Source organism: Crassostrea angulata, chromosome 1 (assembly GCF_025612915.1).
Source record: "Crassostrea angulata isolate pt1a10 chromosome 1, ASM2561291v2, whole genome shotgun sequence".
Taxonomy (NCBI): domain Eukaryota; kingdom Metazoa; phylum Mollusca; class Bivalvia; order Ostreida; family Ostreidae; genus Magallana; species Magallana angulata.
In genome coordinates, this window is record NC_069111.1 from 47,123,158 (window position 1) to 47,147,584 (window position 24,427).

The following is a 24,427-nucleotide window of genomic DNA, read 5'->3' on the forward strand; positions in this document are numbered from 1 at the left end:
TGGCGACCGTGTCAAATCTTTTTATTGTCAGAGTTCTTGTAAAAAAAATATTTCTAGCGTCAGGTGCCTGTGTTTATTATCGGTATACAAATGTTCACTTTGTTACTTCAGCAGTTTTAGAGTTTTCTGGGTTTTTATAAAACTTTTATTACGGATACCGTTCGACTTGTGGATTTTCCCTTGGATCACAAAATTGAATAAATCTTATTTAAAATTATCTACTTTGATATAGTTGTTTTATTTTCCTGGTTAGTAGTAATTTTTAAAAAAATTTCCTTGGGGTCTTATTTTACATAATATATCGTTGTGTTAATTTTTTACAATTATGAAGGCCGGGATTGAGTAAAATTTAGACAAAGTATAAGACAATTGCGAAAAAGCCGAATTAACATAAATTGTAACAACTAATTCAAACTCATAAATTTTGGAAGCAAATTCGAGGAAATCCAGGACAATTACGAATTCCAACTTTCAAGACCCCGTCTTTCAGTACTCTCAGTACTTTGATTTAATCATGACCTTGAGTGTTAATGGTAAATTTAATTTAACACAGAAGATACTGGCTCAACAAGGTAGCAAATGTATATATATTTGGTGTAATTAAAACATGTAAGGAAAACTTTTTGAATATTGAATCCAAACTAAAAGTGTTTTATACATATGTCGCCAGTATTCTTAATTACGGTGCCGAGGTGTGGAGTTTTCATACAGGAAAGGACGTTGTGTAACGTGCAAGGGGGTCACTGCCTGTGATCCCCGCGGGCCCGTACCCGAGATAGAATCGGATAGCCCTGATTGCTGCCAATATTTACAAGTGCAGACTTTAATCACCGCTCCTGCACATATATAGGGACTCAACGTTACGCAGGCAGGGATGACCGCACACCTACGCAGCTGAACAGGTACCAACGTTAACGCAAGCAGGGATGACCGCATACTTGCGCCAACAACGCAACCTAACGCAAGCAGGGAGTGCCGCACACTTGCGCTAGAAAGGCCAGAACACCAGCAGGGATGACCACACACTAGTGCTCCGCCGCAACCACCACCAACACAAGCAGGGATGACCGCACACTTGTATTGATGCGATACAGAGCAGGGATGACCGCACACTCTGTATCGTAGGTTAAATCACACGAAGATTAGAAAGAGCAGGGATGTCCACACACTCAATCTAGCCGTACCTGTTCAAGTTTAACCCCAAACAGTCGTTCGTAACGCAATAGACACTGTCCCTGTATATGTGCCGGCCTAAAATAATTCGTGGTAACTTAAAACAAGAAATCAAAAATAAACAAACTTATCCAACCTAATCTAAAAAATAATTATGCATAACAACTTATTTACAAAGAATATTTAATATTGTACAACAAATAATCATCACACTAATTGGTTATTATTGGAAACATTAATTGAATCATCAAAAATCAATAAATCAAAGGGGAATAACTCAAACCAAAAATACAGTAATGTTCTGCCCGCTTCAGTTGGACGCGTCCATACTCGATTTTGTAAACTAATACTAAGAGTGTTCAGTTCCACGCCCAATTTTATGATATATACGGGACTGGGTCGTTTTCCCATAATTATTTTTAGAAAGTTAAAATACTGAAATAGTGGATGAAAATTTTAAATACGCAAAATTGTATATCAAAGACCATATAAGAGGATATGTATTCCTACCAATGTGAAAATTCTTGGATTTTTATGGTAAAAGATTTAGTGTGCTCTGCTGGTTTTAGCAATGTTTAGTATGCACAAAATGTTCCAAATCAAAGAAAGCTGTTTTTATATATTAAGCAAACACCATGCGACGTCTTTATTCAGGAAGGAGACGCTTTCTTTGCGTGTTCCTCTAAATGTTACGTATACAAATATTTGTACGACCATTTTGGTCTCCAGTTTTATCTTAAAGAATGTATAACAGAAAATTTTCACTATTTGACAAAATACAGATTGTCTGCACATAGACTAGCAATAGAACAAAGTCGGTATAATCAACTGTACGCTCGCGTCGCATTTGTAGATTTTGTACTCTTAATACGATTGAAGATGAATATCACTTCATTCTAGAATGTCCAAAATACAATCATTTACGGTATATTAATATCAAAAATCATTACTGGTCAAAACCTTTTTGCTTCAAGCTTGTTCAGTTGCTGAGTTCGAATTCGAAATATAAGAAACAATTAAACAAACTATGTATTTTTCTTAAGAAAGCCACAGAGTATAGAAATATTTGCTTTAATTAATATGTATATTATCGTCCTAAAGTGATAAGTTATGATCAATTCTATGTAAGAATCAAAATTCGGTGGCCACGCATAGTCACGGATTTTCATCATACTTTACAATTCGATAGACTTTGATGAGTAAAAAAGGTTAACACCATTAATTTGTTGCTATGTGGTCCCATTGCCATGGTAACAAAGGGTTAAGATGTAAAAATGGTATTTTAATGCTTATTTGAGAACACATTGTAAGTAATGTGCACAACTTGGGGCCTCTAGGGTAGAATATATTACTAAACAAATTGTTATTTTTCAAGAAAAAGAAAAGTATTTATGGAGAAACACATATAATTAAAGTGTTTCCATGGTAACTAAAAAGAAATTTTAAAATATAATTTATTCATTTAATTTGAACTAATAATGCAAATCTTGAATTTTTTGGTATATACTATTATGGTAGTGTAATTAAGAATTTATAAACAAAAACTAAGAACCGTTGCTATGATAACAAGCTAAAATATAAGGTATATTCTAATACTTAGAGGCATATTTGAATGGTTATTATTCGTATAAAAAGTATAGATAACTTATATCAATGGGTGAGAAAATATCAAGTATGTCCTGAACTAGAATGCAACTTGAAAAAATTCTGGCATTTGTTAAAAAATATTGCCGTTGCTATGGATTTTCAAAAAGTAAGATTTTCTGTTAGATTTTCTACGCAGCTTTAATTTCCTAGGAACAACACTTCTGTGTTAAGTTACAAAGATTTTTGTGGTATACAATAACAATTTAGGCATATTTCAACAAGTTCCAAAACAAATTTGCTAAAAATTTATAAAATCAGGAATTACTGCATATCAAAATCATCTTCAATTTTTCAGTTTTTTCTGTTTCTTGGCCTAGTTGCCATAGCAACGGGTGTCAAATTTTCATAGATGAAATTTATATTGCATGGACATTGATAAGATATAAAAAATAAATAATTTACCATTTTAGCTTTTAAATAAATACAAAAGACCAATTTCAAAAATTTCTAACGGTTTCCATGGTAACATTTCAAAAGTATTGATCTCTCAATCAGTTTTCTTCTATGAAATTAGAAATGACAATAGAACAAAGATTGTAACCATTGCAACGGTTACTCCCAGCACCCAACTATTAGTGTCATTTTGCGTTTTACACCTAGGTGTGTCCATGTATGAAATATAAACAAAAATCGGTTACTATGCGTGACATTTTATAAATCATTGATTCTTACATAGAATTGATCTTTAGTATTCAAAAATACATATATGTACATTTTTCTTTTCTATTTTTTATGTAATTATTACATTGTACATTTGTGGTAATATCTTATTATGGCAGATGTGTCTGTGTACTGCAAAAAATTTGTTCACAATGATTATGTTTTTACATGTATTTATACAATGCCTTTAAACCATGTGGTTTTGAGCTAATAAACTATAAACTATACTTTAGTATAATCATTTAGCAATGAAACTGGTATTGGTGTGTACCAAATTATTTGGTATCGGCAATAATCCGTTGTTCGAGGAGTGAAATATGTACTAATGTTAATGTTAAAGTTTATTTTGATATTACATCCTTGTTGAACAAAAAAAGCTACATTTAAATGAAATGAAATATTGAAATATAGTAAGCAAACAAATAGATAAGCATGGAAACGATGCTTCTGATTAAAATACAATATTAATGAATTATAAGCTTTGCAATATATATTTGAGTATAGATTAATGAAAAACAATAACTGGACCTTGAAACAGAAAATAACAAAGCATCTGCCTCTAAGAACGACAACTCATAACTTATTACACATACATTGATTGATATGTACTGCCCAGTCTTCGAATCTTCGCTAAAGACAAATGAACAATGAAATTTTTATCTAAAAAAAAATCGGAACTTTTTCTCCTGAATTCTTAATAATTATGAGACGCAGAAGCTTACTCCTATCTTTTTCTCAAACAACATTGAAAAATATTGAACGATTGTTGCATTTTCTTATCCAAACGATATGTTAACTTGAAAATGACCAAATCTTATAAATGTTTTCAGCTTAAAATTGGGATTTGAATACTTTTCCTTTCAGTCAACTGTTTTTGATAAATGTAAAATTGTCGGAGATAATCATTCATTTTACAATCACTTTTACCAGAATAAGCTACTGAGACAATTGTCCTTTTTCGATTAAAAAAATGTAATCCTGAACTAATGATAGCTTACGCAACAGAATTGTAGAAATACATATAGAATCACAAAGAGTTTAATCATCGTGTGATACATGTACTACATTGTAGGTATATATATATGTTGTAAACCTTTCTTCCCCGCCATTCGATTAGCAAACTATTAACTGTGCAGACCGTAAATTAAAAAAAATATCCGTCAAATTATAGTAAGTGGAAAAATGAGCTTCTGATATTTACTTTACATGAAGTAAAAAATAACTTGTAATTAAATTTTAAACTTTTTCCTAACCTTAAATTTTGTATTATAATATAATTTATATCCATTGCATTTTTTAACTCGCTTTGCAGTTAATTGGTGGTTCCGAACAAAGTATTTCACAATTTACTACCAAATTTTAAAAAGTATTTTCAGAAACTCTCTATCTAAATGGTTTTTGCAGAGCTTTTACTAATATAAAACCATGAAATTGGTAAAATCTAAAATCTACAGTGCTAGCGGAAGCGGAAAATAGAAACCCTTGCAGTATCATTCTTTACATGTCATTTTGAGAGAAAAAAAAACAGACCTCTACAATTGCATCCTCCATTTTTACAATAAGGCGTTTGTCCGGCATCACAAGAATGAGAATGGCAATCATTTTCAGAGTGGCATACTGAATCTGTCAAACATTAAGTTGTTATCAGGCATTTATTTTGGCCACATGAAAACAGTTTATAAGTATAGTCATTATAGGGTTAAACATTATTCAGCATTCAAGATTTTAAAAGCTATAATTAATTTCTTTTTAGCAATATAATTTGCCTTAAATTTTACCAAAAAAACATAAAACATGATATCGTTTCAGAGTAGTTAAAAATTAAAAGAAACTTTTTTACATGCCATATCATTGAAATATATAAGAACAGTGAGGCATTTGTCCGGTCACAGGATGAATGACCATCTTTAAGTTCTCCTTAAAGATAACTTTAAGATGCTTAAAGGTAGCTTAAAGACGATTTTTAAGCCACCTTTAAGCTATATGTGTTGCTTAAAGATGGCTTAAAGAAAGCGTAAAGATGGCTTAAAGACAGTGTAAAGACTATCTTTAAGCCACCTTTAAGGACAACTTATAGGTCTTTAATGTCCAAACTTCTTTAAGCTACCTTTAAGCCACCTTTAAGCTACCTTTAAACCACCTTTAAGCCATTAAAAATCTTTCAATTCAATATTGTGCTTAATTTACCAACAAAATATATTAACTATATGATAATGATAGAAAAGGTATTAAAAACGGTTTTTATTCTAGAAAATAAAATGAAAAAAAAAAATAATCAAAACGCCCAAGACGAGAACTGAACGCGGGACCCTTCGTTTACCAGTATTACTTCACTTCCTCTGCGCCACGGCAACGGTTTTTAAATCCTATATATCGGTGGATATTGAATCAAGAATTCAATGTGTATTTTTTATTTGAAAAGAATTTGACTTCCATTCAAATTGTAACAATCAATTATATCTAATTTATAAATTACTTGCCTGCATATATTTAAAATGAAATACGGAACTTGGTCTTCACTGAAAAAAAATATATTAAACCTAAATGGAAACCGTTAGGCTTACTTAGTAAATGAATTTAAACTGAGTAAATATAAACGTTCATCTAATTCATAGCTAAATGAAATGCAAGGAAGAAGATGAAATCATTTCTTTTATTAAATGCATTGAAACTATTAGGGTAGTAGTTCTACGCAATTTTCCCGGTTTTCATGATCACGGCGCTGTTCCAGTATATTTAAATATTTAATTGTATACATGATTTTTAGACTATTAAATGAATAACAAACAATATTACCAATTACGGGTGACGTATTTACTGCATGTGGCAATTGCAAATGATGTATACATATAGTATATGTATTATAATAATACTTGTACATACAATTGTATGATGTACCAGGCCGGGTAATTGACATATTTACTCTTATACACATATTTAAACAATTAACCCCTATTAATGATCACCGGTACAGTAATTAATTAGCCTCTATATTTTACTCTTAAATGCATGTATCTTTAATTTGTAGACGTAACATTTTTAAAACCCAGAGTTAGGAAATAATACTTTGAAAATGAATTACAAATGTAAATAAACTTTTATTCACTAAACTTATCGTATACACGTACATACTAAGATTTCAACGCCTTTAGAAACCCTGACTTGCACCTGGGCACACGACACACCTGTTGTGTACATCTTGTATATTCTGTGTTAGATCCAGGGGTTTTCTTAAGTTGGACAAAGAATAGACTCTAATTAGATATACACAAATGTGCACCTGGGCACACGATACAACTGTTGTGTATATTTTGTATACGATTCTGTGTTGGTTCCAGGGGTTTTCTTAAGTTGGACAAACAATAGACTCTAATTAGATGTACACAAACGAACAAAACTAGACTAACAAAGCAGTAATATCCTGCCCGATATAACAAAGGCATTTGAGAGTCTTTTCATCTTTAACATGTATCTAGCAGATCTAGAATTAGACCTAGAAATAATTAAAATTGAAAAAAAAATATAAACCTTAAACCGATTATTAACTTAAATCATGCATTTTTGGTTCATTAACATAATTTTGTTTAATAGCCGGATGAACTGAGAGAGAGAGAGAGAGAGAGAGAGAGAGAGAGAGAGAGAGAGAGAGAGAGAGAGAGAGAGAGAGAGAGAGAGAGAGAGAGAGATGTATTTCACCGATTAATTTATAAAATAGGAAACAAAGATACTTAAATATAATTTCATGCACAAATTTAGATACAGAGACTGCGCTAACACCTACAATAATTTTGAAACAAATTTTTTTATAAAGAATCTTATAACGGCAATCTGTGTCCATCAGAGCGTTGTTGATGATAGCGATCTGTGTTTAATAGAGCGACAATTAATACCGCCTGGAACACCCCCCCCCCTTCCTTGGAAATTATATCATCACTCGGATCACCACCTCCCATCCCTATAAAAGAGCTTTGCATTTAAGATATATTTTTATTGTTCAGTTTGATCAAATTTGACTTAAAGGGAACTTAAAGATGGTTTAAAGACAACTTAAAGGGAGCGTAAATGACACTTAAAGATGCTTAACGGTGGCTTAAAGATGGCTTAAAGGTGACTTAAAGAAGTTTGGACATCAAGGACCTATTAGCTCAGCTGAAAGGTGACTTAAAGGAGGCTTAAAGATTGTATATCCTTTAAGCCACCTTTAAGGACTTGCTTGAAGATTGTTTTTCGCCCTGTGGGTACCACAGGGATGATGACGACAATCAATATCAGAGTGGTATCCTGAATCTGTCAAACAAGAAGTTAAATGTGGTGTTTACGCTGTTCGCATGAAAACAGTTAATATGTATAGTTATTACAAGATGAACCATTATTTAGTATTCAAGCTTTTAAGTGCAATAATTAATTTCTCTTTGGCAATATAAGTTGCCCTTAATTTTTATATCAAAAAAATGAAAAACATGTTATCGTTTCAGATTAGGGAAAAAATGAAAATTAAATTATACCTCTACAATAACAGTTTCTATGAGAACTATGAGAAGAACAGTGAGGCGTTTGTCCGGTACCACAGGAATGAGACAGACAGTCTAAATCAGAGTGACATCCTGAATCTGTCAAACAAGAATTTTGATGTGGCTCTTACGTTGGCCACGTGAAAACAGTTTACATGTATAGTAATTACACGATTTAACATAATACAGTATTCAAGATTAATTTCTCAACGGCAATATCAGTTGCCCTTAATTTTACAACAACGAAAAACCGTAAAACATGTGATCGTTTCAGAGTAGTTCAAAATTAAAACTTTTTTACATGACATAGTATTGAAATATACCTTTACAATGACAGTGTCTATGAGAACTATGAGAAGAACACTGAGGCGTTTCTCCGGAATCACAGTCATGATGACGACAATCATTATTAGAGCTGCATCCTAAAACTGTTTAAAAGAAGTTAATAGAAATATTGTTGACCAAGATTTATGGTTTAGAATGTGTGAAGAACCTGCATGTCAATTTATATTTTGAATCATTTTTATGATCAAATATACCCGGTTACCATATTTATTTTTAGTTTTTAATGGCGGAATTTTAAAACTACAAAAGTTTTTTTTTCAGTAAAGCATTATCTGCGATTATAAATAGTTGTTAGAAAAAAAATTAAGGCGTAATAAACATCATAGAAAATCAAGAATCGGAGATTTGAAATTCAAAATTAAATATCTTCATTAAACAACCAAATCACATTCTTGACATCATTCCCAAAAATTAACATCAAGTTCTGTAAGTGATTATCATTGTACAATGCGTGCCTACCATATAAAATAAAAGCTGTAGTCTTGACATTATTTTTCAAAAATGTAAAATTATATTGTACATATATGTATGTGGTTAAAAGTAAAATAGACAAAAAAAAAATTAAATCTTTAAGAAATGTTGACATTAGATTATTAATTGCAAACTTTTAATGCGGAATTAATTTTAATTCAATGGCTTCAAAGACGCAGATAAGATTGCTCCATCCAATCAATTGTTAATATTATTGTTTTTGGTCAAATATATCTTTTAAAACTGCAAAAATTAGATAAACTGATTAGTAAATGAAAAGACCAAAATTAAAGCTTGCTTCTTTAGAACAATCAAGAGGACAGGTTTTTTATCATTTAAGTTGAGTTACTTCCCTTATTAAGTTTTAATCTTTGTCATACAATTTAACAAGAGGCCCATGGGCCACACCGCTCACCTGAGGAATAATAAGTATCATAAAATCAGCTTAATGGAGTCGCAATACAAACTATCTGGACAATAGACAATAATACGTGTAGATCTTGTATAGATTAAAATCCATTTTTCCCCCTGGATATTCTTATGTTTATAATCATTAGTCCCTTTTCTAACAGGATGATTTTATAGTCATATCACATGTTGAGTATTGCAGTTCTCAAAAAGATCCTTAACAATAGTTTATATATTGGATATAAACCTACATCAAACTTTGAACCTTCTTGTGGGGCAAAAGAATTGTCCTGGGGCCAAAGTCTTAACAATTATAAAAAATCATCTGGCTGATTAGTTTCTGAGGAGAGGATTTTCAAAGATTTACTCTATATGTTCCTTTGTTATACTTTGACCCCCCATTGTGGCCACACCCTACCCCTGGGGATCATGATTTTCAAAACTTTGAATCTACACTATCTGAGGATGCTCCCACACAAGTTTCAGCTTTCCTGGCTGATAAGTTTCTGATAAAAAGATTTTGAAAGATTTACTCTACATCGACCCCCTATTGTGGCCCAAACTTTCCCCTGGGAGTCATGATTTTCACAACTTTCTATCTACACTACCTGAGGATGCTTCAACACAAGTTTGGCTTGTTGGCTGAGTAGTTTCTGAGAAGAAGATTTTTTAAGATTTACTCTATATATTCCATTGTTAAACTTTGACCCCCCCCCCATTGTGGCTCCACCCTACCCTCAGGTGTCATGATTTTCACAAATTTGAATCTACACTACCTGAGAACGCTTCCACACAAGATTCAGCTTTCCTGGCTGATTTGTTTCTGAGAAGAAGATTTTTAAATATTTACTCTATATATTCATATTTTAAAATTTAACACCCCATTGTGGCCTCATCCTACCCCCGGAGCTCATGATTTTCACAACTTTGAATCTACACTACCTGAGGATGCTTCCTCACAAGTTTCAGCTTTGCTGGCTGATTAGTTTCTGAGAAGATGATTTATAAAGATTTACTCTATATATTCCTATGTAAAACTTCGACCCCCCCATAGTGTCTCTACCCTACCGTCGGGGGTCATGATTTTCACAACTTTGTATCTACACTACCTGAGGATGCTTCCACACAGGTTTCAGCTTTGCTGGCTGATTAGTTTCTGAGAAGAAGATTTTTAAAGAATTACTCTATATATTCCTAGGTAAAACGTTGACCCCCCTTTATGGCTCCACCCTACCCTCGGGTGTCATGATTTTTACAACTTTGAATCTACACTACCTGAGGATGCTTCCATACAAGCCTCAGCTTTTCTGACTGATTAGTTTCTGAGAAGAAGATTATCTAAATTTACTCTGTATATTCCTAGGTAAAACTTCGACCCCCTATTGTGGCCCAAACCTACCCCTGGGAGTCATGATTTTCACAACTTTGTATCTACACTACCTGAGGATGCTTTCTTACAAGTTTCAGCGTTCCTGGCTGACTTGTTTCTGAGAAGAAGATTTTTAAAGATTAACTCTGTATATCCCTATGTAAAACTTTGACCCCCATTGTGGCCCCATCCTACCCCCGGGGGTCATGATTTTCACAACTTTGAATCTGCATTACCTGAGGATGCTTTCACACAAGTTTCAGCTTTCCTGGTCTTATAGTTCGTGAGAAAAAGATTTTTGAAAATGTCTCGAAAATTTTCATAAATTCCTAATTATCTCCTTTTGCAAAAAGGCATGGTCCTTAATTTTTACAACTTTGAATTCCCTTAGGCAAAGAATGCTTTGTGCCAAGTTTGATTGAAATTGGCCCAGTGGTTCTTGAGAAGATGTTGAAAATGTGAAAAGTTTACAGACAGACGGACAGACAGACGGACGACAGACAAAATGTGATCAGAATAGCTCACTTTAGCTTTCAGCTCAGGTGAGCTAAAAAGTGGTCTTTTCTTGAGTCTTCGTATATGACATGAAATTACAAGTCTATCGTATATAATATTTATATAGAGATGTTTTACTGATACACTACATTTTCATTGATTTTTTTTATTAAACTCATTTTGTCAGTTAATTGTACACTACAAACATATGTGTACTACTATGCTATCCATTTACTGTGTTACATGCATTTGTTCCTTTTTGTTAACTCATTATTTTCAAGCTGCAGGTTTAACTATTTCCACTGATAATATGTATAGTGGCGACAATACGACAACTTTTTTGGAAGAAGGTAGCGTAACCTTTATTAGAAGTAGTTTGTGTTATTTTTGGTTGTTCCCTTCTAAAAGTTTTGTGTGCACTCATTGAAGGATTATCTCCAAATGATAAGATAAAAGTCATACTCTCCTATATGTAAATGCCTTGAAAACGAAAATATTATGTAAGACTGTACATAAATACATGCATGCATCCATCCATCCAACCATCCATCCATATATACATAAATACATTCATCATCCATCCATCCATCCATCCGTACATATTCCAAAACTTAAATTTTCGTAATTTTTAAAATCATATTAAATGATAATATGTGTGTTTGCTGAGCTTTTTAAATTTAAAGAGGGCATAGACAATTTTTTTCTAAGACGTTGATCCTTTGCCAGACTGACCGCTCCATCCTGGTCCTTCCAAAATGAGAATACACATTCCTATAAAAATAGTAATAAAATTGTTTGATTAGGGTGTTACATGAATTATATATGATTTTCAATGATTAACGAATGGATACACACAACTTTTACAAGCAAGAGACCCGATGACGAAACGGTCACCTGAGTACAGTACAGTGTTTAAGATGATAAATAAGCAAAAAATAATCGAAATGTTTTTAAATAATTATGATATATTGCCATGTCTTGAACCAGTCAAACTACCGTGATAAAAAAAAGTTGTAATATTGACAGGTACAGTGCAGAAACCGCACTATCTGACAAATATATAACAAATCTCAAACCCTTTACCCTTTGAATTACAAATCGACATCAATGCTATTTATCCCCCTGCCCTCAAACATAGGACTACTTATCTTAAATGCTACGAAAGAAATGTTTTCATTACGAGAGCTGTTCGGAAATATCCCTTGGGAAAAAGATAAAAAAAAAAAGAATACGGAACTATGGGTATTGGCTACAACGTAAACAAAGCTTGTTGGGGGAAATAAAGAAAAACTACAGGACGACCGCTGGCAGTCGTGACTTATTACTGTATAATGAAAATGACCCCAGACTGGTACTTCTAGCAATATCAAAGTATTTATAAATGTGACAATATTTAAATTGTCGTGGTCACGATTTTTTTTTAAAACTATTCTTCCGCATTTAATGCTTTATAATGCTTCAATAAGACAACTAAATATCTCTGGTTTTTTACGCCAATAAATAACATTATCCCCCATTTTGTAACCACATAATTGTGTATTGAATATATTCTGCACAAATAAACTCAATAAATAACCAATAAAATGGCTCTATCTACCTTTTTTAAGTATAACAACTGACCATATAGTGTTTAAAAGTCGACTTTCATCATCGCCATCGGAAGTACTTGTTTCGCTGATCTCTTACGAATATTCCGTAGGTTCGGCTCTTGCGGGGGGTTCGAACATATACGGCTGAATCTCTACCCTCAAAGGAATGTCATTGATGTCATGAAACTCGTTTTCAGAAAATAGATCACGTAAAGTTTACAAAGGCATATCTATCACTATACTAGTATCACCAGTCAGAGCTATTGCTTCTATGACGTCACGGCACCACGTGACACCCTATCTAATTAACTGGAGATTTCGATCGTCGGAGCTTTGAAATGAATCGTCTATTTAACTAATTTGGGCCCTAATTTCGCATTTTTAGGGCCAATCATTAATGTTTACATAATAAGGAACATATACAGTTAAACTTCGGTATCTCGAACACCGATATCTCGAATACCACGGATATCTCGAGGTATGTATGTGGTCCCGACCAGTTTTACTATATAAATGAATATAAAAAACCCCGGTATGTCGAACACGGAAATCTCGAATACCCCGCTTATCTCGAAGTAAACTTACGGCCCCAGTCACTAAAAGACATGCGTTATCTCGAAGTCAAGTCAATTAACCGCCTCGGTAATTTCACACCTTCAGTGCACTGTCTCTCTTTTACGCCGATTTTCCGGTCTATTGAACAGATCCGTTAGTATAGCACGTGCTATTACTGCGAGGTCACCTGTGATTTTCACGCCTTAACAGTCCCAAGCTGTTGAAACCCTTTCTTCATAATTATGCAAGCCAGGTTATCGACGATGCTTACATAGTGACATCGGAGGACACGATAATTAAATATAACTTGGACTGATTATTTTGTAAAGACATAAAAGTGAAAAAGAAATCAAGAAATTAATCAAATTTACACTAGAGACTCAATTCTCGGTACCCATCATCTCTGATAAACAATCTAACGAAGGACCCGGTCTTAATCCCGGGAGACAGTTAGATGATCTAGCAATGGTGCTTACCATTAAAACAAAATTCAAGGCTATAACAGAAGTCGAGAAGGCATAAGTTATGTTGATTTTCGTTTTCCGTTTTTGTTCTTTTTACCGTAATTGGTTTATCAATTTAGCCAGAGTAATGTATATGCGGTTGCAAGAATTGCTGACAAACAAAGACGATCGGAAGTCTTCTTTTATAAAGTATTGCTTTTCAAGATAATTGAAGAACATTTTAGGTTTATACAATAATAATAAAACACATTAAATCTTTGAGTGTTTTATTATACACTATGAATTACGATAACATAAATGACTATATACATGTGTTTATACACGTATAGAAAAAAATATGTGCATTTGCGTGTCTAGAAACATTAAAGACCAACTTTCATCAACTTCGATATCTCGAACCCTCGGATATCTCCAAGTTTTTACTCAGTTCCGCCAAGTTCGAGATACCGAAGTTTTGGGTCTTTTCTGAAAAGATTAAAAATCTTGATAATAGCCCTTTAATAGGCAACCAAAATTTGACGGTCTTTCGTTGAGTTATATGCAAGTTACAAAGCTTACAATTTAGTGTTATGTAAACAAAGCTTTTGTTACATGACAAAGAATTGTAAGCTCTGTATCGTGCTACTAGCTATATGACGGACTGTCAAATTTCATATGTATAATAAAAACAGAAAATAGAATTGGACCAAAATCGTAACCATGACCCTTTAAATACCAAATGCACAATCCACAAGTCAAATGTTACGTCACTGGATTCATATTGATACCCAGGGAAACTTCTAAGACAGGAAAACAATCATAGAGAATTAAAAAAAGAATGAGGGCATTATAATTTTACAATAACATGACCCTGATATGTTGAACCCCTTTCCTATTTTCAATTCAGATTGAGGAAGGTGTTCAATATCTTGCGGCCATGATATTTTGAACCCCCTCAGTCCGGCCTCTACAATGAGAATTGGAAATAAGAGATTGGTTCAGTATTTCGACGACATATAATTTAAACCCTCTCTTCAATTGAAAATGCAAATAGGAGGGGGGATCAATATATCGCGCAATATTATTTTAAACCCTTATAAAAATAGGAGAGGGTTCCGTATATTGCTTTCATTATACTTTGAAACCTCATCTCTCACTGGAATTGGAAATAAATAGGGGTATCAATATTTTGCATCCATAATATTTTGAACCCCGTCTCCAATAGCAATCAAATCATGGAGGAGGTGGGCAATTTTTTCAAGCAATGATATTTTGAACCCCCTCTCAAATGGAAATGAACATCAGAGGGGGGTCAATATTAAGCCATCACAATATTTTCTTAAATTAGAGAAATTGCGGCTATCATTTTTGAACCCCCGTTTCAAAAAGAGGTGAGTTTAATACTTCGCGGCCATAATATTTCGAATCCCCTCTCCTATAGCAATTTTTATTAAGAGGGGGGTTCAATATATCGTGGTCATAATTTTTAGAACCCCCTCTCCAATAGCAATGAAAATCAGAAAAAGGTTCAACATTTCGAGCCCAAAATATTTAAAAGGCCCAATTGGAATTGTAAATAGGATGAGGTAAGTTAAATCGAGGCCAGAATATCTTAACTCACTCTCCTTAAGCAGAAAAAACGAAGTGGGTTTAATATATCGTGGCCATCATATTTTGAACACCCTATCCCCTGAAATGGAAAACCAAAGGGTGGTCAATATACCGCAGCAACAAAAATGTTCACCCTCTTTCCAATGCACTGGATGAAATATCTGGTTTCAGCGCTGCGGAAACCCTTTGGAAACTCTGCGGAAACTTAAGGTTACTTTATGTTTCCGACAGGTTTCAGCACGGAAACTTCAAGTTTCATTAAGTTTCCGCAGTGCTGAAACTTAGGCTGTCCATGAATCCAAATGGTTTCCGCAACGGAAACTTACTGAAACTTGAAGTTTCTGCATAGTTTCAATCTCCATATACGTTTGGGATACATATTGTTTACAAATGGTTTCCGCGACGGAAACTTACTGAAACTTGAAGTTTCTGCATAGTTTCAACCTCCATATACAATTTGGATACATATTGTTTACAAAGGGTTTCCGCAACTGAAACTTACTGAAACTTTTTATATTTTTGCTTTCACAAAAGCTGAGCAAGGTTTCTACTTTATGTACAAACAAAACAATTTCAAACAGTTCCAAATTTATTTTGTTCAAAAATCTGAAATTGTTTCCAATAATAAATAAAATACAGCCAAGATACAATAATGGAGAAACATCCATATGGCAATTCCCTTATTAGGGACTTTTATCTAAAAAATGATAAAATTGCACAAGAAAAAAAACTCCCATAAAAATATTTACATTTGTATTTTTTTTCATCTCGATTAAATGCCTATCAAATCTCCCTTTAAAAATGAAACAAAGATCTTACTTTTTTAAAAATATGAATGCAATTTACAAAATAACTTGAATAACATGAATAAACAAAGAAAACTTCACTGTTACATGAACATAATACACTTGTCTCAATTTGTTTTGAACTACAATGAATATGTACACCATAAAATATTTTTGAAAAGTCTATACAGTAGTATCCATCTTTAAAAAAAAAAAAAAATACACTACAAGATAGTAGTTGACTATAGAGGTATGACCCAGATTTGATTTGAATATGTCAATAAATTCCAAAATTAGGTCAAAGTGACCCACTTACAAGTTGGGATAAACCTTTTCTTTGTTAGTACATGTAATATAATCTAATGTTTTACAATAGAACAGGATTTGATATCATTTTTTTGATAATCCATTAAGTCCAAAGTGAACTTTTCATTTCCACCCATGATGTACCAACTGATCAGATTTTAATATCATAAGCCTGTCAGTATTTAATAGGTGACCCAGAGGGAGATATGAAAAGCTTGTTGGCCAATAAAAAGCGAACAATGGAGCAGTCTGTCAAATCATGTGCAAAAATATGATGTACACATTTAATTAATTATGCTGATTGCAACACACTTCATTCCTGATGAATATTCTTCTTTACACACGGTTTACCTTCCTACATTTCACTACTTTACCTACATTAATATTTTTAAATCCAAGACATGAAGTAAAATATATATTGTTTATATATGACAAGTATTACTACATGTACATGTACTTGCTTTTTGTAGCATGAATGTATAAAATACAAAGTATCACACAGATCATTCACCTTACAATTCTCATCAATACCAGCATTTTACTTATGATATAAAAGCTAATTCCAATATTAGTTACATAACACAGATTAAAATAAAACCCACATGATAACAACTTTCCATCCAAGTAATTTTGTTATATAAAAATTGTAATACATGGGGTATTTGTTGTCTTTATATATTTTCATATACGACATAATTGAATATTGTTTGGTGTATTTTATCATTTCTATGACCCATGCATTCATCTCCTAATGCAGTGTTTTTACATTTAAGATTGGTTTCTTAATTTTGCATATATTGCTGCAAATAAAAACTAAGTTACATGTATCAATAAATGTTTAAACAAAGAAAATGGAAAAAAAAGTAGGTGACACTTATCAACTTGGAGGTGTGAGGATAAATGTTACATGGAGTCTAATATTTTATGCAATACTTGCAAATATAACAAATTATTTAAGAAAATGGAAGTTAATATCTAATCAATCATTTAATAAGTCAAAACCATGTGATTTTCTAAGATTCTAGCTTACAGACAGACATTGTAATATACTGGTATTTGATCATATAAAAAAAGTACTTTTATAGTTTATAGGTTTTTTGAAATGAGAATACTTTACAGTTAAAAAGTCTTGTTCTGCAGAGGTTTAGTCGGGTCGTAGGGATGTGTCCATTCGAATCAATAAGGAGTGTCCTTGGCTGTTGTTGATGTAACCCGAGTCGTAGTTTATGGAAATAGGCCTTTTTGGGGGATTTTCGACCATTGTCCAGACCGGTGAAGCACTCATATGATCACATCATGGTTACAGCAGACTTAGTAGTTCTGGACAGTGGTAGCATTAAAATTCCTCTTCTTGCGATGAAATTGTTCCTTTCACTGGGCTGTACTTTATGTCTGTTCTATTTATCTTAAACAAGAATAATAAAGTTTCATTTAGATTTTTAAACAATAAAAATTCAGCCTAACATGTAATAAAAGCATTCTGAATAAAATTCTGAATACAGAAGCTACTATGCAGTTGCCAGTTGCTGTTTAAACTATGTCATATAATGGCTACAGTAGTATCTGGTCTAAAATGTTTCATTTTATGTTTGAAGCTATGTTATTTTCATTTTGATTCAATTATTGTTTGTTGAACAATGGAAAAACTTATCAACAATAAGTGTGTTTCACCACCACCCCCCCCCCCCCCAATCAACCTTCCTTTCAAGAACTTAGACCTGGATTTCCCAAAAATTACTACAGTAAATTATAAACATCCAACACATGTATAAGTTAATGGTGAAAATAATCAATTTCAAAGCAATACCTTGCGTTCACATCGTCCAGCTGGTCAAAACATTCACGTGAATCACCGAACAGAGGAGCAACTAATCACCGGAAACATTGACTTTGTATGCTGTCAATGCTGAAAAAGAAAAACGTGAAAGATTTCATTTTCCGGATTTAATTAATAAGTTTTTTTCGTTACATTTAGAGTTCGTAAATTGTATAATGTGCGAAAGATTCATTGTTCGTCTTGTTTACCAACCAAGCATTCATATATATTAGGGACGTTTATATAATTATATATGTGTATACCCTGGATAATCTTGATTATCATGCATATAAAGTTGGTTAATGGTTAACTTGGTCAAAACGTATATTTAAAAGAGATACGGTAATAAAAATTAAAACGCCGAACCAAGTTTGAAAAAATGACGCCATCTTGATTTGATGGCGCGAGATCTCGTTTACAAATGAGAGATAAATTAGAGCCTTGAAAATGTTATTGGGAATATCTATATTGTGAATTAAGTTACCTTGACATGAGTTCTTCGTTCCTGCATTATCATCTTGTTGTAGAGGCTATTAATGCTTCTTAATTCTCCATTTTACAACAGCACCTTCTTGTCCATTTTAACCTTCGCTCGGAATCATAAACTGCGCCAATACTGACCAATCAGAACCCCGTAAATCTTGGAAAAGTGCATCTTGGGATAGTTTGAAATGAATAATGTTTAATCAAAATTATCATTTTTTACCGAACAGTATACTTTTTACATGTATATTTATCTTAAATAAGAACTTTCGGTGTCAGTATTTCCTGGTTAAATACGACAAAGTATTGGCGTGTGTTTGTTACAATTGTATTTGTAACACGTGATTAACCAAAAAAAATGGCCGACCGTTTGTGTACAAATGTCTAATGAAATTAAACAAGTTTGAAGGAGACATATGTATCAGATTTTGTCTTTAACTATATTTTATTTACATGTCCTGATGATTTTGTCAAACTAAATATGATAGAACCATATATAGTTTACTGACAAGTTAGTCTTGACTTGTCCAATTTTAACCGCGATTCTAAGCACGGTCATATTCTTATTCAGAATATAGAGGTGTGAAAATATAATGTTCATCACAGAGCAGGTTCTGCATGAACACACAGAAATCACAAATATAATTAGATGCCGATCAAATAACGTGGTCCAGTTAACAGCGTTCACCCGTACGGTGAATATACAACTACGATGAATTGATGGCAATTATTTTACAGTTACACATCTGCACTGATTGGTCATGCGATGAAGAGTACGTTAAGAATACTTATGAAATTAAAATACAAACGCGTTAAACAAGCCGGGAAGTAAGATGTACACGTCGGACTGATATATAAACAAAATATAATTTTAATTATTTGGTATACTTTCTACATCAAATGTATACAAATGTATAATCAAATTTTAAAAATGGGATTAAAATCACGTGCACCACATGGCTAGTGCTGGATTTTAAACTGATTTTGTAATATAACGTATAACTTCAGTAAAATTATAAATAATGCTTATAATATCTTATAACAGAAACATGTGCATGTTTCATAAACATGTATCAATATCTGTGTTTACAGTACAGAAAGTAAATACAAAGTATACAAATGCACGAATCACATAGGCGTCGAACCGGGGGGGGGGGGGGGGGGGGGGGGCTGGGGGGGGGGGGGGGCTTAGTGCAAAGTTAGACTTAACCAATAGGCACATAGCCCCCCCCCCCCCCCCCACACTTTTTCTCACCGGAAATGTAATTGTTCTTAAATCTACCTTGAAAGATTGAGAAGTTGGAGTAATAGGCATACTAGCCCCCCCCCCCCCCCCCGAACACGGATTAGGAATTTCATGATTTTGGGGGAAAAAAATTGGGTAGGTAAATTTATTTTCGGAAGTATATAGTATAGGAATCCCCCCCCCCCCCGGATAAGGATTTTCATGATTTTGGGAATTAGGTTTTTTTACGGTTTTTCCTCAATATTTCTGAGGATTAGTCTAGCCCCCCCCCCCCCCCCCCACTTTCAATTTGCTTCCGACGCCAGTGAATCATGATACAATCATACATGTAGTAAAGTCTGAAATGCATGTAAATAATTTAAAAACAATTATTATATTAGACTCAAACTCCAAGTGGGTTTTACTTGTTATTATCAACTGTAGAATTTGTAAAAAAAAAATTCCTGTGTACATCTGTTGGCGTGGTATTAAAAACCTCAGGTTGTACGAATATTTGGTACGATTTGTAAAAATTTACAACGACTTTACCTTAATTTGTTTGCTTAATTAGTTACTGTACCTCAAAGTTCATTCAAATGATAACTAAATGATTTAAGAAGGAGTCTTACAAAATAGGTATATTAATTTATTGAGTGTATTAAGTAAAATACTTCTTCATACACTGTTTGCGATATACAACTATCTAGATTTTTTTTTTACTAAATAATTATAATGTACTTATCAGTTTTACTAACTCAGGTACACACAAATTGAAAAAACATTCCCGCCGGGCTCCAGTTATAAACTCACGCTTCGCACTGTGTATATGTTATGTAACAGTCTTTTGTTCACTCCTGACAGAAAAAACCTTGCAATCCACACAGAATATACAGGAAAATCACAGAGGAGGTCACCTGGACAAAGAATGTATACACATGTATACTCGTGCCCGAGTACCTAAGATTAATAATGATTTCATCATATGCATTAAACAAGATCAGACATCAGTTTTTCTTTTCAAATTCAATTAATTACTTAGTAAGGCACCGGTTCTTAATCGCCTTATTTGCCACATTTGAAGATAGTTACATGTATACATATAGTTTCAGTCACGCTGAAACCTTACTATACGGAATCATTATCATTAGGCTAGAATTAAACTTAAACCTGTTGAAAATAAATGATATCACTATTAAACTCAAATCAATTTTAGTAATAGTTTCAGCAATGCGTAAACCATTTGGAATCATAACTTAAAGTTTCAGCATACTGAAACCTAGCGGAAATGTTCTGAAACTGATCGATATTTCCATAATAATTTACACAACTTTTCACATGATTCAAATTTAGTTTCCGCATTACGGAAACCATCAGTAATCTTAACTTAAAAGTTTCAGCAGCGGAAATGTTCTGAAACTGATTGATATTTCCATAATAATCTACACAACTTTTCACACGATTCAAATTTTGTTTCCGCATTGCGGAAACCATCAGGAATCTTAGACTAAAGTTTCTGCTGACTGAAACCTAACGGATACTTGCTGAATCGATATAATGGTTTCCGCATTGCGGAAACTATACATGAAACTTCAACTTCAAGTTTCAGCAAGGTTTCCATATAGTTTCAGTTTTGCTGAAACTTGATTTTTCATCCAGTGATGTGAATTGATTATAAGAGGGGTTTAATAGTTTGCGGTCATGATATGTTGAATCCCCATCTTATAGCGATGAAAATAAGAGGAGTTAGGTGTTTTATATACCGCGGTCATAATGCTTTAAGAACCCTCTGTTTTTTTATTAAGAATGAGAAATCACAAGGGGTGAGGTTCAATATTTCGCTGCCATAATATTTAAACCCATGTTTAATATCTTAAAGAGTGTTGATATTTGCAGCAAAATGTTAAATTCGGGTTTAGAATATCGCATTCCGGATAGATGGCATGACGTCAAAATAATTGATGTTTTTGGTTTTCAATACAAAAGAGATTTAAATTATGAAAGAATATATATATATATATATATATATATATATATATATATATATATATATATATATATATAATCCAAAATACGTAAAGTTAATCCACACAAGTAATAAATAATAAAAAATAACAGAAAGCCGATTCAAAACTCTACCGGTTTCATTATAATCTTCAGGAGTTCCTGAAGATTATAATGAAACCGGTAGAGTTTTGAATCGGCTTTCTGTTATATATATATATATATATATATATATATATATATATATATATATATATATATATATATATATATATATATATATATATATATATATATATAGTTTATCTTCACAACGGTATAACCAAGTGTAATCATTTAATCCACTTTACTAGTTGTATCACCTCACTTCCACTTTTTTGCTGCTTCGTATAAATTTATCGATTTTTTTTTTATTAAGGAATAAAAGTGTTATTTGGATGTCAACAAAAGTATCTTTGAAATCGATGAAAGAGAATATCAGAGCGAATTAATTATTCAATGATACGCTTTCTCTTTTTATCCGGAGAAAATGACAGGAATTAAATAATTATTACGGAGATTAACTGTTGGAAATTATCTTTTTAATGATATTAACCACTTCCTTATAAGGCCGTTTTTGTGATGCAAAATTACTGTAAATACTTAATTTTAGCATTCAACCTGACAAGATAGGATGTTGCGAGAGAGAAATATTTAGAACTGGTACTTCTTTCGAAAAACTCGTTTTAAATCTTAAGTATTGATAAAAAACAAAAAATTTTAGAATTTATGGTGCATAATTAACTTTGGACAGAAGACAGAACACAGATTCATTTGTGGAATGAAGTGTAGTTTTGAACAGATGTTAAACTGCTCTATTTCGCCAACTAAAACCAAACTTCAATAATTATTGAAATATTAATGAGACCGTTTGTAACATAAAGTTAAAGCAAATCGACGACCCAATACTGTAACGGATTGCACTGTGGTATTAATAGAAATATAAAATAAAAATATTAAAATTTCTACATACAGACTTTGGCATGCTTGCAATTTTTACAATAATTGACAAACCACTTGGATGCTCTAACTATTATTCGAAAAATAAGAGTGTCATTTGAGTAAGCTATTCTGAATCTTAATAACTTACGTTTGCAACAAAGGATGCAATAACTTATATTTACCTGCTATGGAAACTAGGGAAAATACTGAATTTCTCATTGTCTTTAACTCAAAACTTATCTCGTTAAATCTGACGACAAATATGATTGTATGCATGGTTATATAAGATCCACTGATAAGATATTAAATTTCTGCATATATTGTCTGATCTTGTTGTAATATTTTCACCAAAATTTTGACGAAGAATTGCCATGTTTCTTTATTTGTTTTAAAACATTCATATACGGAAATCACCATTAAATAGAAATGAGTCCTTCAATATTAACCTGTACTGCTAAAAAGGCCTGCGAGTTTAGGTTCGGCTACGAAAGTAAATTTGTTCCAATGTATAGACCAATGTCCTTTTACAGATTACTTCCTATATACATTATTATACTGATTGTATACCTTTATACCATCAGGAAATATGGGTTACATTTAAATAATCCTTCCGCTATATATTGATATTCTCATTGAATTATACAAATTGAACATTGAAATATTTGCTATTTTACTATGTTTTGGCAAATCAAAAACAAACTTGTTTACATTCTGTTCACTGTTTATTCTATATTTATATTAACTGATAAGTTTACTTTCTTTGCGATCGATGTTATGCGGGTTGCATAAACAAACCATCATTCGGTTGACGAAACCAAACGGTTTTTTTTTCCAGATCAATTGTACATATATTAGGGGAGTGCATATTGTTAGGATTTTGATTTCTGATTATTTATGAAAAAATACCAGCTTTTGTGGTAGGCCTATTCGCGGCGATTCACGATTTTATGTATACAAATAAAATCCAAGCTATCTACACTTATCAGGATGCGTCATATTTATTCACTCTTGTTTTATAATTATAAAAAGCATGGTAGATTTTCTATAATTCATTGTATAAAAATGGTCCGCTTTCACATGAAATTAATGGTTTTAGAGCTCCGTAATTCTTTTAGTCATTTGTCGCATATTTTACACAGAAGCTGAGGAATTGAGGAATGATTTTTATTACGAACAGGTGTTAAGCGCCGTTCTAACTTTGGCTGAATCGATCATAAGCTTAGATGTTGAAGAACCGATCGGGAGACGGAGAGGGTCACAAACTAATATAACCGATGTGTTTCAAACAAAACTTTCTGTTGATGTGACAGTTTTAAATAAATCTAAGATGGCGTAGATGTGTACCATGTATACTCTAGGTATAAGGTACAATGAATTTGACAGCATGATTTAAAAAAATTTAAAAATTATTAAAGTTGTTTATATTCATATGTTAAAAGCAAAAATAAAGGGTAAATTGCTAAAATAACGCATGTTACAAATAGAAAAATGGACTTTAACTTTATTATTTTTTGAGTGCGAGATTTTAAAGCGGTTAATATGTATGAAAGTAA

General features: G+C 32.5%; 1 protein-coding gene and 1 long non-coding RNA gene across 2 annotated transcripts in view; both read right to left on the reverse strand.

Moving 5' to 3' along the window:
• Nucleotides 1-23,122, reverse strand: part of LOC128155385 (atrial natriuretic peptide-converting enzyme-like) — a 53,703-nt gene extending 30,581 nt beyond the window's left edge. The window contains exons 1-5 of the mRNA XM_052817079.1: nucleotides 23,057-23,122; nucleotides 11,812-11,850; nucleotides 8,315-8,419; nucleotides 7,986-8,090; nucleotides 5,011-5,103 (exon numbers count right to left, since the gene is read on the reverse strand). Of these exons, the coding sequence (XP_052673039.1) occupies nucleotides 5,011-5,103; nucleotides 7,986-8,090; nucleotides 8,315-8,419; nucleotides 11,812-11,850; nucleotides 23,057-23,093 (379 nt within the window). The 5' untranslated portion in view covers nucleotides 23,094-23,122. The remainder of the gene's footprint in view (nucleotides 1-5,010; nucleotides 5,104-7,985; nucleotides 8,091-8,314; nucleotides 8,420-11,811; nucleotides 11,851-23,056) is intronic.
• LOC128155411 (uncharacterized) lies at nucleotides 15,849-18,959 on the reverse strand. The gene is made up of 3 exons (XR_008239599.1): nucleotides 18,669-18,959; nucleotides 18,176-18,274; nucleotides 15,849-17,773 (listed from the first exon to the last, which is right to left on the reverse strand). It is a non-coding gene; the product is annotated as an uncharacterized LOC128155411 (long non-coding RNA).
• Nucleotides 23,123-24,427: the final 1,305 nt, after the last annotated feature.